The following is a 16,746-nucleotide window of genomic DNA, read 5'->3' as shown; positions in this document are numbered from 1 at the left end:
CTCTCACAGACACACAGACCAGATTCTCTCACAGACACAGACCAGATTCTCTCACAGACACACAGACCAGATTCTCTCAGAGCCACACAGCCCAGAATCTCTCACAAACACACAGACCAGATTCTCTCAGAGCCACACAGCCCAGAATCTCTCACAAACACACAGACCAGATTCTTTCAGAAACACATACCAGATTGTCTCAGAGACACACGGACCAGATTCTCTCACAGACACACGGACCAGATTCTCTCACAGTCACACAGACCAGAGTCGCTCAGAGACACACAGACCAGATTCTCTCAGAGACACACAGACCAGATTCTCTCACAGACACTCAGAGCAGATTCTCTCACAGACCCACGGACCAGATTGTCTCAAAGACACACAGACCAGATTCTCTCAGAGACACACAGACCAGATTCTCTCACAGACACACGGACCAGTTTCTCTCACAGACAGTCAGACCAGATTCTCTCACAGACACACGGACCAGATTCTCGCAGAGACACACAGACCAGATTCTCTCACAGACACACAGACCAGATTCAGTCAGAGACACACAGACCATATTCCCTCAGAGACACACGGACCAGATTCTCTCACAGACAGTCAGACCAGATTCTCTCACAGACACACGGACCAGATTCTCTCACAGACACACAGACCGGATTCTCGCAGAGACACACAGCCCAGATTCTCTCACGGACACACAGACCAGATTCAGTCAGAGACACACAGACCAGATTCTCTCATTGACACACGGACCAGATTCTTGCAGTGGCACACGGAACAGATTCTCTCAGAGACACACGGACCAGATTCTCTCACAGACACACTGACCAGATTCTCTCAGAGCCACACAGACCAGAGTCTCTCAGAGACACACAGACCAGATTCTCTCAGAGACACACAGACCAGATTCTCTCAGAGACACACAGAACAGATTCTCTCAGAGACACACAGACCAGATTCTCTCAGAGACACACAGAACAGATTCTCTCAGAGACACACAGACCAGATTCTCTCACAGATACTCAGAGCAGATTCTCTCACAGACACACAGACCAGATTCTCTCACAGACACACACACCAGATTCTCTCAGAGAAACACAGACCAGATTCACTCACAGACACACGGACCACTTTCTCTCACAGACAGTCAGACCAGATTCTCTCAGAGACACACGGAACAGATTCTCTCAGAGACACCGTACCACATTCTCTCACAGCCACAGAGACCAGATTCTCTCAGAGACACACGGACCAGATTCTCTCAGAGACACAGAGACCAGATTCTCTCAAAGACACGCAGCCCAGATCCTCTCACAGACACACGGACCAGATTCTCTCACAGACACTCCGACCAGATTCTCTCACAGACACACAGACCAGATTCTCTCAGAGACACACAGACCAGATTCTCTCACAGACACACGGACCAGTTTCTCTCACAGACACTCACACCAGATTCTCTCACAGACACATAGACCAGAATCTGTCACAGTCACACAGACCAGATTCTTTGACAGACACACAGACGAGATTCTTTCACAGACACACAGACGAGATATTCTCACAGACGCACAGACCAGATTCTGTCAGAGACGCACAGACCAGATTCTCTCAGAGACACACAGACCAGATTCTGTCGCAGACACACAGAGCAGATTCTCTCAGAGACAAAGAGACCAGATCCTCTCAGAGACAAAGAGACCAGATCCTCTCAGAGACTCACAGACCAGATTCTCTCAGAGACACCCAGCCCCGATTCTCTCTCAGACACACAGTCCTGATTCTCGCCGAAACACACAGACCAGATTCTCGCATAGACACACCGACTGGATTCTCGCAGAGACACACTGACCAGATTCTTGCAGAGACACACAGACCTGATTCTGTCAGAGACACCCAGCCCCGATTCTCTCTCAGACACATAGACCAGATTCTCGCCGAGACACACAGACCAGATTCTCGCATAGACACATAGACCAGATGCTTGCAGAGACACACAGACCTGATTCTCTCACAGACACGCAGACCAGATTCTCGCATAGACACATAGACCAGATGCTTGCAGAGACACACAGACCTGATTCTCTCACAGACACTCAGACCAGATTCTCTCACAGACACACAGACCAGATTCTCTCTCTCTGGCACAGCCCAGATTCTCTTGTACATGCACGCAGACATGCAGCCCAGCCCCCTAGATATGTTTGACTACTGGTTGACACCTGAATCCTAGAGGGCAATGATTCATTCATAAAATATTTGGATTATTCTGGTCAATGATTGTCTACATACAGAGCACTGGAAAGTAACCTGGTGACAGCCGAACAAAGGCTGCTCCATTAGTCGTCATGCACACACTCAGTTAACTATCGTTGTTTAATAATTATATGATCTGTTGTCCTCTCATACCTAATCCTTGCTGCATTCTGAGAGCCTACTTTGATTCATGGTTGCTATGCAACGTTGTTTGTTCTGTGCCTGTTCCTGTTTACCTTTACTGATAATCTGGCTGCATTTTACAAAGGGTTCTTTTCACCCACACACAACTGGCATGTGGCGAGAGATTGAGTTTGGTGTGAAGCTGCTGAATTCTGCTCCTTCTGGCGTGTTTGAAACAAGATGAAAGAGGAACATGAGGGGAGTGAAGTTTGCAAAGATCGAGAACAAATGATCGTGGCGCGGGGAGTCATAGAGGTCAGTGTGAATGAAGCGTTTTAGGGTAATGAATTGATTGTGGGAATAATTGGTTCTTGAGTCCTGTGAGCTACAGCACAGAGGCTGTGAAACTTTACTGGTTACTTGTCTACGGTGTCCCTTTGGTCATTTCAGCAGGCAATTCCTTTTTCCCTCTTTCGGATGCGATGCAAAAGTGAGGCCCTGTGCCCTCTCAGGTGGATGTTAAAGATCCCATAGCTCTGTTTCGATGAAGAGCAGGGAGATCTTTCCAGTGTCTTGGCCAATATTTATCCCTCAAGAAATCTCACTAAAACAGTTGATCTGCACTTGTTTGTCGGACCATGCCAGATGCAAATTGGCTGCCATGTTTTCTGCATTACAACAATGACTACTCTTCAAAATACTTCATTGGCTATCAAGCACTTTTGCACCTCAGAAGATTTTTTTTCTGTTCATTCTCAGCTAGCAATTATTGTCCATCCCCAATGATCCTTGAGAAGGTGATGGTGAGCTACCATCTTGAACCGCTGCAGTCCGTGTGGTGTAGGTACATCCACAGTGCTGTTAGGAAAGGAGTTCCAGGATTTTGACCCAGTGACAGTGAAGGAACGGCGATATAGTTCCAAGTCAGGATGGTGTGTGGCAGAGAGGGGAACTTGCAGGTGGTGGTGTTTCCATGCATGTACTGCCCTTGTCCTTCTAGGTGATGGAGGTTGCGGGTTTGGAAGGTGCTATCGAAGGTGAGTTGCTGCAGTACATCTTGTAGATGTTACACACTGCTGCCACTGTGCGTCGATGGTGGAGGGAGTAAATGTTGAAGGTGGTGAATGGGGTACCCATCAAACAGGCTGCTTTGTGCTGGAGGGTGTCGAGCCTCTTGAATGTTTTTGGAGCTACACCCATCCATACAAGTGGAGATTATTCCATCACACTCCTGACTAGTGCCTTTTAGATAGTGGACAGGCCCTGGGGAGTCGGGAGGTGAGTCAATCACCACAGCATTCCCAGATTTTTACAGCCATTGTGTTTATGTGGCTGGTCCAGTTAAGTTTCTGGTCAGTGGTAAATCCCCATTATGGTGATAGTGGGGGATTCAGCGATCGTAATGCCGTTGAACATCAAGGGGAGATGGTTAGATTCTGTCTTGTTTGAGATGGTTATTGTCTGGCACTTGTGTGGCGCGAATGTTATTTGCCACTTATCAGAGCTGCATGTGGGCACGGACGGCTTCAGTATCTGAGGAATCACGAATGCTGCTGAACATTTTCCAATCATCAGTGAACATTCCCACTTCTGACCTTATGATGGAGGGAAGGTCATTGATGAAGCGGCTGAAGTTGATTGGGCCTAGGACACTAGCCTGAGGAACTCCTGCAGTGATGTCCTGGGACTGAGATGATTGACCTCCAACAACCACAACCATTTGTCTTTGTGCTAGCTATAACTCCAACCAGAAGAGCGTTTTTCCCCATTTCCCATTGGTTTTAATTGTGCTCGGGCTCTTTGATGCCATACACGGTCAAATGCTGCCTTGATGTCAAGGGCAGTCACTCTCACCTCACCTCTGGAATTCATTTATTTTTTCGATGTTTGGGCCCAGACTGTAATGAGGTCTGGAGCTGAGTGGCCCTGATGGAACCAAACAGAGCATCAGTGAGCAGGTTATTGCTGTTTATGTGGTGCTTGACAGCACTGGTGACGGCACCTTCCATCACTTTGCTGATGATCAAGAGCAGACTGATAGGGTGGTCATTGGCTGGGTTGGATTTGTCCTGCCTTTTCTGGACAGGACATACCTGGGCAATTTTCCACATTGCCGGGTAGATGCCAGTGTTGTAGCTGTACTGTAACAGCTTGGCTAGGGGGAGCACAAGTCTTCAGTACTACAGCTGGGATGTTATCAGGACCCATAGCTTTGTTGTGTCCAGTGCATTCAGCCATTTCTTGATATTATGTGGAGTGAATCGAATTGGCTGAAGTCTGGCATCTGTGATGCTGGGGACCTCAGGAGGAGGCCGAGATGGATCATCCACTCGGCACTTCTGGCTGGAGATAGATGCAAATGCTTCATCTTTGTCTTTCGCACTGATGTGCTAGACTCGCCCAGCATTGAGGATGGGGATATTTGTGGAGCCTCCTCCTCCTGTTAGTTGTTTGATTGTCCACCACCATTCACGACTGGATGTGGCAGGACTGCAGAACTTAGATCTGATCCATTGTTTGGGGGATCTCTTTGCTCTGTCTATCGCATGCTGATGTTTAAATTGTTTAAATGTATAAAATAAATTTCTCTTTCTCATCTCAGCAGAATGGATAATTCTCTTGCCTCTGGATGAGTAAGTTGTAGTTAGAGTCTAGGCTGACAGTTCACTTGATCACTAAAGTGGGAGGAGTGCATCATTGTCCGAGTTATTATCCTTCAGATCAGACCTGCAACCAAAGGCCCATTTGATGTTCTGGTGAGTTTGTTGAACAGGTCCTATGGTACTAATTGGAGCAAGAGGAATGACTCGAGGGTTGTAATCTCGGGATTACTTCCTGTGCCACGTGCCAGTGAGGCTAGAAATTGGAAGATAGTGCAGCAAAACACATGGCTGAACAGCTGGTGTAGAAGGGAGGGTTTCAGATACCTGGTCCATTGGGATCTCTTCAGGGACAGATGAGACCTGTACAAGAAGGACGGGTTGCATCTAAACTGGAGGGGCACAAATATCCCGGCTGCGACGTTTGTTAGCGTCACTCGGGAGGGTTTAAACTAGTGTGGCAGGGGGGTGGGGACCAGAGCAGTAGGACAGCAAGTGAAATAAATGAGGGGGAACTAGTAAAGAAGGCCAGTAAGACTGAGAGGAAGAGCAGGCAGGGAGATGTTGCGGAGCACAGCAGGACTGGTGGTCTGAAGTGCATTTGTTTCAATGCGAGAAGTATAACAGGTAAGGCAGGTGAACTTAGAGCTTGGATTAGTACTTGGAACTATGATGTTGTTGCTATTACAGAGACTTGGTTGAGGGAAGGACAGGATTGGCAGTGAAATGTTCCAGGCTTTAGAAGCTTCAGGCAGGATAGAGGGGGATGTAAAAGGGATGGGGGAGTTGCATTACTGGTTAAGGAGAATATCACAGCTGTACTGCGGGAGGACACCTCAGAGGGTCATGCAGCGAGGCAATATGGGTGGAGCTCAGGAATAGGAAGGATGCAGTCATGATGTTGGGGGTTTTCTACAGGCCTCCCAACAGCCAGCGGGAAGTAGAGGAGCAGATATGTAGACAGATTTTGGAAAGATGTAAAGGTAACAGGGTTGTAGTGGTGGGTGATTTTAACTTCCCCTATATTGACTGGGACTCATTTAGTGCTAGGGGCTTAGATGGGGCAGAATTTGTAAGGAGCATCCAGGAGGGCTTCTTGAAACAATATGTAGATAGTCCAACTCGGGATGGGGCCGTACTGGACCTGGTATTGGGGAATGAGCCCGGCCAGGTGGTCGAAGTTTCAGTAGGGGCGCATTTCGGGAACAGTGACCATAATTCCGTAAGTTTTAAGGTACTTGTGGATAAGGATAAGAATAGTCCTTGGGTGAAGGTGCTAAATTGGGGGAAGGCTAATGATAACAATATTAGGCAGGAACTGAAGAATTTAGATTGGGGGCGGCTGTTTGAGGGTAAATCAACATCTGACATGTGGGAGTCTTTCAAACGTCAGTTGATTAGAATCCAGGACCAGCATGTTCCTGTGAGGAAGCGGATAAGTTTGGCAAGTTTCGGGAACCTTGGATAATGCGGGGTATTGTGAGCCTAGTCAAAAAGAAAAAGGAAGCATTCGTAAGGGCTGGAAGGCTAGGAACAGACGAATCCCTTGAGGAATATAAAGACAGTAGGAAGGAACTTAAGCAAGGAGTTAGGAGGGCTAAAAGGGGTCATGAAAAGTCATTGGCAAACAGGATTAAGGAAAATCCCAAGGCTTTTTATACGTATATAAAGAGCAAGAAGGTAACGAGGGAAAGGGTTGGCCCACTCAAGGACAGAGAAGGGAATCTATGTGTGGAGCCAGAGGAAATGGGCGAGGTACTAAATGAATACTTTGCATCAGTATTCACCAAAGAGAAGGACTTGGTGGATGATGAGTCTAGGGAAGGGAGTGTAGATAGTCTGGGTCATCTCATTATCAAAAAGGAGAAGGTGTTGGGTGTCTTGCAAAGCATTAAGGTAGATAGGTCCCCAGGGCCTGATGGGATCTACCCCAGAATACTGAGGGAGGCAAGGGAAGAAATTGCTGGGGCCTTGACAGAAATCTTTGTATTGGCTACAGGTGAGGTCTCAGAGGACTGGAGAATAGCCAATGTTGTTCCTTTGTTTAAGAAGGGTAGCAAGGATAATCCAGGAAATTATAGGCTGGTGAGCCTTACGTCAGTGTTAGGGAAATTGTTAGAGCGGATTCTTCGGGACAGGATTTACTCCCATTTGGAAACAAACAAACTTATTAGCGAGAGGCAGCATGATTTTGTGAAGGGGAGGTTGTGTCTCACTAATTTGACTGAGTTTTTTGAGGAAGTGACAGAGATGATTGATGAGGGAAGGGCAGTGGATGTTATCTATATGGACTTCAGTAAAGCCTTTGACAAGGTCCCTCATGGCAGACTGGTACAAAAGGTGACGTCACACGGGATCAGAGGTGAGCTGGCAAGATGGATACAGAACTGGCTCTGTCATAGAAGACAGAGGGTAGCAGTGGAAGGGTGCTTTTCTGAATGGAGGGATGTGACTAGTGGTGTTCCGCAGGGATCAGTGCTGGGACCTTTGCTGTTTGTAGTTTATATAAATGATTTGGAGGAAATTGTAGCTGGTCTGATTAGTAAGTTTGCGGATGACACAAAGGTTGGTGGAGTTGTGGATCGTGATGAGGATTGTCAGAGGATCCAGCAGGATATAGATCGATTGGAGACTTGGACGGAGAAATGGCAGATGGAGTTTAATCCGGACAAATGTGAGGTAATGCATTTTGGAAGGTCGAATGCAGGTGGGAAGTATACAGTAAATGGCAGAACCCTTAGGAGTATTGACAGGCAGAGAGATCTGGGCGTACAGGTCCACAGGTCACTGAAAGTGGCAACGCAGGTGGATAAGGTAGTCAAGAAGGCATACGGCATGCTTGCCTTCGTCGGTCGGGGCATAGAGTATAAAAATTGGCAAGTCATGCTGCAGCTGCACAGAACTTTAGTTAGGCCACACTTAGAATATTGCGTGCAATTCTGGTCGCCACACTACCAGAAGGATGTGGAGGCTTTAGAGAGGGCACAGAAATGGTTTACCAGGATGTTGCCTGGTCTGGAGGGCATTAGCTATGAGGAGAGGTTGGATAAACTCGGATTGTTTTCACTGGAACAACGGAGGTGGAGGGGCGACATGATAGAGGTTTACAAAGTTATGAGCGGCATGGATAGAGTGGATAGTCAGAGTCTTTTTTCCAGGGTGTAAGGGTCAGTTACTGGGGGACACAGGTTTAAGGTGAGAGGGGCAAAGTTTAGAGGGGATGTGCGAGGCAAGTTCTTTACACAGAGGGTGGTGAGTGCCTGGAACCTGTTGCCGGGGGAGGTGGTGGAAGCAGGTACCATAGAGACATTTAAGAGGCATCTTGACAAATACATGAATAGGATGGGAATAGAGAGATACGGACCCCGGAAGTGCAGAAGGTTTTAGTTTAGGCAGGCATCAAGATCAGCGCAGGCTTGGAGGGCCGAATGGCCTGTTCCTGTGCTGTACTGTTCTTTGTTCTTTGTTCCTTGACTTCTCCTGATGGCCTGTTCAACATTCTTCCCTCAACAGTATCATCAAATATAGATGAACCAGTCATTTAACCCATTGCTGTTTGCGGGATGTTGCTGCCACAGAATGACAGCTGTGTTTGTTCACATAACAGTCAGCGCACTTAGGAACATTGGACATGACAGGACTGGAAAAGACTCTGCAGTCCATCATAAAACTAATACCCCACAATCGCCTACTCCCCCATTAACCTATTGAGTTTCTCCTTGAAATTTTTCATACGTTCTGCCTCGGTGCCTCCCGACACTCTACACCAAGTAGTGGAATCTGAACTATCTATATACCTTCTCCCCCCAACACTGCCAACTGTGCCCCCATCTGATCCCCGTGGCTCTAGGACTCATGGCATTTCGAACCTATCTTTCGAAGACTTTGACAGGAATTCATCATGTGCAGCGCTTTGAGATGGTGGTCCAGTACGTTGTTAGAAAAAGTGCTGCCACCTGATTCTGGTGACCATGCCCTCAGGTGATGCAGCCCTAGGCTCTGGAACACACTTCGTCAACACGCCCTAATGTCTCCTTACGTGGTTCGCTGTCAAATTCTGTCTGATAACTCCGCTGTGTTGTGCCTTTTGTCTGATAACTCCGCTGTGATCTGCCTTTTGTCTGATAACTCTGCTGTGATCTATCTTTTGTCTGATAACTCCGCTGTGATCTATCTTTTGTTTGATAACTCTGCTGTGATCTACCTTTTGTCTGATTACTCCGCTGTGATCTGCCTTTTGTCTGATAACTCCGCTGTGATCTATCTTTTGTTTGATAACTCCGCTGAGATCTACCTTTTGTCTGATTACTCCGCTGAGATCTGCCTTTTGTTTGATAACTCCGCTGAGATCTACCTTTTGTCTGATAACTCCGCTGTGATCTATCTTTTGTTTGATAACTCCGCTGAGATCTACCTTTTGTCTGATAACTCCGCTGTGATCTATCTTTTGTTTGATAACTCCGCTGAGATCTACCTTTTGTCTGATAACTCCGCTGAGATCTACCTTTTGTCTGATTACTCCGCTGTGATCTGCCTTTTGTCTGATAACTCCGCTGTGATCTGCCTTTTGTCAGATAACTCCGCTGTGAACTATCTTTTGTTTGATAACTCCGCTGAGATCTACCTTTTGTCTGATTACTCCGCTGTGATCTGCCTTTTGTCTGATAACTCCGCTGTGATCTGCCTTTTGTCTGATAACTCCGCTGTGAACTATCTTTTGTTTGATAACTCCGCTGAGATCTACCTTTTGTCTGATAACTCCGCTGTGAACTATCTTTTGTTTGATAACTCCGCTGTGATCTACCTTTTGTCTGATTACTCCGCTGTGATCTGCCTTTTGTCTGATAACTCCGCTGTGATCTGCCTTTTGTCTGATAACTCTGCTGTGAACTATCTTTTGTTTGATAACTCCGCTGAGATCTACCTTTTGTCTGATAACTCCGCTGTGAACTATCTTTTGTTTGATAACTCCGCTGTGATCTACCTTTTGTCTGATTACTCCGCTGTGATCTGCCTTTTGTCTGATAACTCCGCTGTGATCTGCCTTTTGTCTGATAACTCCGCTGTGAACTATCTTTTGTTTGATAACTCCGCTGAGATCTACCTTTTGTCTGATTACTCCGCTGTGATCTGCCTTTTGTCTGATAACTCCGCTGTGATCTACCTTTTGTCTGATTACTCCGCTGTGATCTGCCTTTTGTCTGATAACTCCGCTGTGATCTGCCTTTTGTCTGATAACTCCGCTGTGAACTATCTTTTGTTTGATAACTCCGCTGAGATCTACCTTTTGTCTGATAACTCCGCTGTGAACTATCTTTTGTTTGATAACTCCGCTGTGATCAGCCTTTTGTCTGATAACTCCGCTGTGATGTATCTTTTGTCTGATAACTCCGCTGTGATCTACCTTTTGTCTGATTACTCCGCTGTGATCTGCCTTTTGTCTGATAACTCCGCTGTGATCAGCCTTTTGTCTGATAACTCCGCTGTGATGTATCTTTTGTCTGATAACTCCGCTGTGATCTACCTTTTGTCTGATAACTCCGCTATGATCTATCTTTTGTCTGATAACTCCGCTGTGATCTATCTTTTGTTTGATAACTCCGCTGAGATCTACCTTTTGTCTGATAACTCCGCTGTGATCTGCTTTTGTCTGATAACTCCGCTGAGATCTACCTTTTGTCTGATTACTCCGCTGTGATCTGCCTTTTGTCTGATAACTCCGCTGTGATCTGCCTTTTGTCTGATAACTCCGCTGTGATCAGCCTTTTGTCTGATAACTCCGCTGTGATGTATCTTTTGTCTGATAACTCCGCTGTGATCTATCTTTTGTTTGAAAACTCCGCTGAGATCTACCTTTTGTCTGATAACTCCGCTGTGATCTATCTTTTGTCTGATAACTCTGCTGTGATCTGTCTTTTGTCTGATAACTCCGCTGTGATCTGTCTTTTGTCTGATAACTCTGCTGTGATCTGTCTTTTGTCTGATAACTCCGCTGTGTTATGCCTTGTGTCTGATAACTCTGCTGTGATCTGTCTTGTGTCTGATAACTCCGCTGTGATCTGCCTCTTGTCTGATAACTCCACTGTGTTGTGCCTTGTGTCTGATAACTCTGCTGTGATCTGTCTTTTGTCTGATAACTCTGCTGTGATCTACCTTTTGTCTGATAACTCCACTGTGTTGTGCCTTGTGTCTGATAACTCTGCTGTGATCTGTCTTGTGTCTGATAACTCCACTGTGTTGTGCCTTGTGTCTGATAACTCTGCTGTGATCTGTCTTTTGTCTGATAACTCCGCTGTGTTGTGCCTTGTGTCTGATAACTCTGCTGTGATCTGTCTTGTGTCTCATAACTCCACTGTGTTGTGCCTTGTGTCTGGTAACTCTGCTGTGATCTGTCTTTTGTCTGATAACTCCGCTGTGTTGTGCCTTGTGTCTGATAACTCTGCTATGATCTGTCTTTTGTCTGATAACTCTGCTGTGATCTGTCTTGTGTCTGATAACTCCGCTGTGTTGTGCCTTGTGTCTGATAACTCTGCTGTGATCTGTCTTGTGTCTCATAACTCCACTGTGTTGTGCCTTGTGTCTGATAACTCTGCTGTGATCTGTCTTTTGTCTGATAACTCCGCTGTGTTGTGCCTTGTGTCTGATAACTCTGCTGTGATCTGTCTTTTGTCTGATAACTCTGCTGTGATCTGTCTTGTGTCTGATAACTCCACTGTGTTGTGCCTTGTGTCTGATAACTCTGCTGTGATCTGTCTTGAGTCTGATAACTCCGCTGTGATCTGCCTCTTGTCTGATAACTCCACTGTGTTGTGCCTTGTGTCTGATAACTCTGCTGTGATCTGTCTTTTGTCTGATAACTCTGCTGTGATCTACCTTTTGTCTGATAACTCCACTGTGTTGTGCCTTGTGTCTGATAACTCTGCTGTGATCTGTCTTGTGTCTGATAACTCCGCTGTGAACTATCTTTTGTTTGATAACTCCGCTGTGATCTACCTTTTGTCTGATTACTCCGCTGTGATCTGCCTTTTGTCTGATAACTCCGCTGTGATCTGCCTTTTGTCTGATAACTCTGCTGTGAACTATCTTTTGTTTGATAACTCCGCTGAGATCTACCTTTTGTCTGATAACTCCGCTGTGAACTATCTTTTGTTTGATAACTCCGCTGTGATCTACCTTTTGTCTGATTACTCCGCTGTGATCTGCCTTTTGTCTGATAACTCCGCTGTGATCTGCCTTTTGTCTGATAACTCCGCTGTGAACTATCTTTTGTTTGATAACTCCGCTGAGATCTACCTTTTGTCTGATAACTCCGCTGTGAACTATCTTTTGTTTGATAACTCCGCTGTGATCAGCCTTTTGTCTGATAACACCGCTGTGATGTATCTTTTGTCTGATAACTCCGCTGTGATCTACCTTTTGTCTGATTACTCCGCTGTGATGTGCCTTTTGTCTGATAACTCCGCTGTGATCTGCCTTTTGTCTGATAACTCCGCTGTGATCAGCCTTTTGTCTGATAACTCCGCTGTGATGTATCTTTTGTCTGATAACTCCGCTGTGATCTACCTTTTGTCTGATAACTCCGCTATGATCTATCTTTTGTCCGATAACTCCGCTGTGATCTATCTTTTGTTTGATAACTCCGCTGAGATCTACCTTTTGTCTGATTACTCCGCTGTGATCTGCCTTTTGTCTGATAACTCCGCTGTGATCTGCCTTTTGTCTGATAACTCCGCTGAGATCTACCTTTTGTCTGATTACTCCGCTGTGATCTGCCTTTTGTCTGATAACTCCGCTGTGATCTGCCTTTTGTCTGATAACTCCGCTGTGATCTGCCTTTTGTCTGATAACTCCGCTGTGATCAGCCTTTTGTCTGATAACTCCGCTGTGATGTATCTTTTGTCTGATAACTCCGCTGTGATCTATCTTTTGTTTGAAAACTCCGCTGAGATCTACCTTTTGTCCGATAACTCCGCTGTGATCTATCTTTTGTCTGATAACTCTGCTGTGATCTGTCTTTTGTCTGATAACTCCGCTGTGATCTGTCTTTTGTCTGATAACTCTGCTGTGATCTGTCTTGTGTCTGATAACTCCGCTGTGTTGTGCCTTGTGTCTGATAACTCTGCTGTGATCTGTCTTGTGTCTGATAACTCCGCTGTGATCTGCCTCTTGTCTGATAACTCCACTGTGTTGTGCCTTGTGTCTGATAACTCTGCTGTGATCTGTCTTTTGTCTGATAACTCTGCTGTGATCTACCTTTTGTCTGATAACTCCACTGTGTTGTGCCTTGTGTCTGATAACTCTGCTGTGATCTGTCTTGTGTCTGATAACTCCACTGTGTTGTGCCTTGTGTCTGATAACTCTGCTGTGATCTGTCTTTTGTCTGATAACTCCGCTGTGTTGTGCCTTGTGTCTGATAACTCTGCTGTGATCTGTCTTGTGTCTCATAACTCCACTGTGTTGTGCCTTGTGTCTGATAACTCTGCTGTGATCTGTCTTTTGTCTGATAACTCCGCTGTGTTGTGCCTTGTGTCTGATAACTCTGCTGTGATCTGTCTTTTGTCTGATAACTCTGCTGTGATCTGTCTTGTGTCTGATAACTCTGCTGTGATCTGTCTTGTGTCTGATAACTCCACTGTGTTGTGCCTTGTGTCTGATAACTCTGCTGTGATCTGTCTTTTGTCTGATAACTCCGCTGTGTTGTGCCTTGTGTCTGATAACTCTGCTGTGATCTGTCTTTTGTCTGATAACTCTGCTGTGATCTGTCTTTTGTCTGATAACTCTGCTGTGATCTGTCTTGTGTCTGATAACTCCACTGTGTTGTGCCTTGTGTCTGATAACTCTGCTGTGATCTGTCTTGTGTCTGATAACTCCACTGTGTTGTGCCTTGTGTCTGATAACTCTGCTGTGATCTGTCTTTTGTCTGATAACTCCGCTGTGTTGTGCCTTGTGTCTGATAACTCTGCTGTGATCTGTCTTTTGTCTGATAACTCCGCTGTGATCTGTCTTTTGTCTGATAACTCTGCTGTGATCTGCCTTGTGTCTGATAACTCTGCTGTGATCTGTCTTGTGTCTGATAACTCCGCTGTGTTGTGCCTTGTGTCTGATAACTCTGCTGTGATCTGTCTTGTGTCTGATAACTCCGCTGTGATCTGCCTCTTGTCTGATAACTCCACTGTGTTGTGCCTTGTGTCTGATAACTCTGCTGTGATCTGTCTTTTGTCTGATAACTCTGCTGTGATCTACCTTTTGTCTGATAACTCCACTGTGTTGTGCCTTGTGTCTGATAACTCTGCTGTGATCTGTCTTGTGTCTGATAACTCCGCTGTGTTGTGCCTTGTGTCTGATAACTCTGCTGTGATCTGTCTTGTGTCTCATAACTCCACTGTGTTGTGCCTGGTGTCTGATAACTCTGCTGTGATCTATCTTTTGTTTGATAACTCGGCTGAGATCTACCTTTTGTCTGATAACTCCGCTGTGATCTATCTTTTGTTTGAAAACTCCGCTGAGATCTACCTTTTGTCTGATAACTCCGCTGTGATCTATCTTTTGTCTGATAACTCTGCTGTGATCTGTCTTTTGTCTGATAACTCCGCTGTGATCTGTCTTTTGTCTGATAACTCTGCTGTGATCTGTCTTGTGTCTGATAACTCCGCTGTGTTGTGCCTTGTGTCTGATAACTCTGCTGTGATCTGTCTTGTGTCTGATAACTCCGCTGTGATCTGCCTCTTGTCTGATAACTCCACTGTGTTGTGCCTTGTGTCTGATAACTCTGCTGTGATCTGTCTTTTGTCTGATAACTCTGCTGTGATCTACCTTTTGTCTGATAACTCCACTGTGTTGTGCCTTGTGTCTGATAACTCTGCTGTGATCTGTCTTGTGTCTCATAACTCCACTGTGTTGTGCCTTGTGTCTGATAACTCTGCTGTGATCTGTCTTGTGTCTGATAACTCCACTGTGTTGTGCCTTGTGTCTGATAACTCCGCTGTGTTGTGCCTTGTGTCTGATAACTCTGCTGTGATCTGTCTTTTGTCTGATAACTCCGCTGTGATCTGTCTTTTGTCTGATAACTCTGCTGAGATCTGCCTTGTGTCTGATAACTCTGCTGTGATCTGTCTTGTGTCTGATAACTCCGCTGTGTTGTGCCTTGTGTCTGATAACTCTGCTGTGATCTGTCTTGAGTCTGATAACTCCGCTGTGATCTGCCTCTTGTCTGATAACTCCACTGTGTTGTGCCTTGTGTCTGATAACTCTGCTGTGATCTGTCTTTTGTCTGATAACTCTGCTGTGATCTACCTTTTGTCTGATAACTCCACTGTGTTGTGCCTTGTGTCTGATAACTCTGCTGTGATCTGTCTTGTGTCTGATAACTCCACTGTGTTGTGCCTTGTGTCTGATAACTCTGCTGTGATCTGTCTTTTGTCTGATAACTCCGCTGTGTTGTGCCTTGTGTCTGATAACTCTGCTGTGATCTGTCTTGTGTCTCATAACTCCACTGTGTTGTGCCTTGTGTCTGATAACTCTGCTGTGATCTACCTTTTGTCTGATAACTCCACTGTGTTGTGCCTTGTGTCTGATAACTCTGCTGTGATCTGTCTTGTGTCTGATAACTCCGCTGTGTTGTGCCTTGTGTCTGATAACTCTGCTGTGATCTGTCTTGTGTCTGATAACTCCGCTGTGTTGTGCCTTGTGTCTGATAACTCTGCTGTGATCTGTCTTGTGTCTCATAACTCCACTGTGTTGTGCCTTGTGTCTGATAACTCTGCTGTGATCTATCTTTTGTTTGATAACTCGGCTGAGATCTACCTTTTGTCTGATAACTCCGCTGTGATCTATCTTTTGTTTGAAAACTCCGCTGAGATCTACCTTTTGTCTGATAACTCCGCTGTGATCTATCTTTTGTCTGATAACTCTGCTGTGATCTGTCTTTTGTCTGATAACTCCGCTGTGATCTGTCTTTTGTCTGATAACTCTGCTGTGATCTGTCTTGTGTCTGATAACTCCGCTGTGTTGTGCCTTGTGTCTGATAACTCTGCTGTGATCTGTCTTGTGTCTCATAACTCCACTGTGTTGTGCCTTGTGTCTGATAACTCTGCTGTGATCTATCTTTTGTTTGATAACTCGGCTGAGATCTACCTTTTGTCTGATAACTCCGCTGTGATCTATCTTTTGTTTGAAAACTCCGCTGAGATCTACCTTTTGTCTGATAACTCCGCTGTGATCTATCTTTTGTCTGATAACTCCGCTGTGATCTATCTTTTGTTTGAAAACTCCGCTGAGATCTACCTTTTGTCTGATAACTCCGCTGTGATCTATCTTTTGTCTGATAACTCCGCTGTGATCTGTCTTTTGTCTGATAACTCTGCTGTGATCTGTCTTGTGTCTGATAACTCCGCTGTGTTGTGCCTTGTGTCTGATAACTCTGCTGTGATCTGTCTTGTGTCTGATAACTCCGCTGTGATCTGCCTCTTGTCTGATAACTCCACTGTGTTGTGCCTTGTGTCTGATAACTCTGCTGTGATCTGTCTTTTGTCTGATAACTCTGCTGTGATCTACCTTTTGTCTGATAACTCCACTGTGTTGTGCCTTGTGTCTGATAACTCTGCTGTGATCTGTCTTGTGTCTCATAACTCCACTGTGTTGTGCCTTGTGTCTGATAACTCTGCTGTGATCTGTCTTTTGTCTGATAACTCCGCTGTGTTGTGCCTTGTGTCTGATAACTCTGCTGTGATCTGTCTTGTGTCTGATAACTCCACTG

At 45.7% G+C, this 16,746-nt stretch overlaps 1 protein-coding gene across 1 annotated transcript in view; it reads left to right on the top strand.

Moving 5' to 3' along the window:
- Nucleotides 1-2,378: 2,378 nt before the first annotated feature.
- The window catches only part of LOC137364492 (TOG array regulator of axonemal microtubules protein 2-like), a 210,965-nt gene continuing 196,597 nt past the window's right edge, over nt 2,379-16,746 (top strand). Inside the window, exon 1 of the mRNA XM_068027681.1 lies at nt 2,379-2,706. Within this exon, the coding sequence (XP_067883782.1) occupies nt 2,632-2,706 (75 nt within the window). The 5' untranslated portion in view covers nt 2,379-2,631. The remainder of the gene's footprint in view (nt 2,707-16,746) is intronic.

This window comes from Heterodontus francisci, chromosome 3, assembly GCF_036365525.1.
Source record: "Heterodontus francisci isolate sHetFra1 chromosome 3, sHetFra1.hap1, whole genome shotgun sequence".
In the NCBI taxonomy this organism is placed as follows: domain Eukaryota; kingdom Metazoa; phylum Chordata; class Chondrichthyes; order Heterodontiformes; family Heterodontidae; genus Heterodontus; species Heterodontus francisci.
Note: the sequence above shows the minus strand (reverse complement) of the source record. Positions and strands in the feature narration are given on the sequence as shown.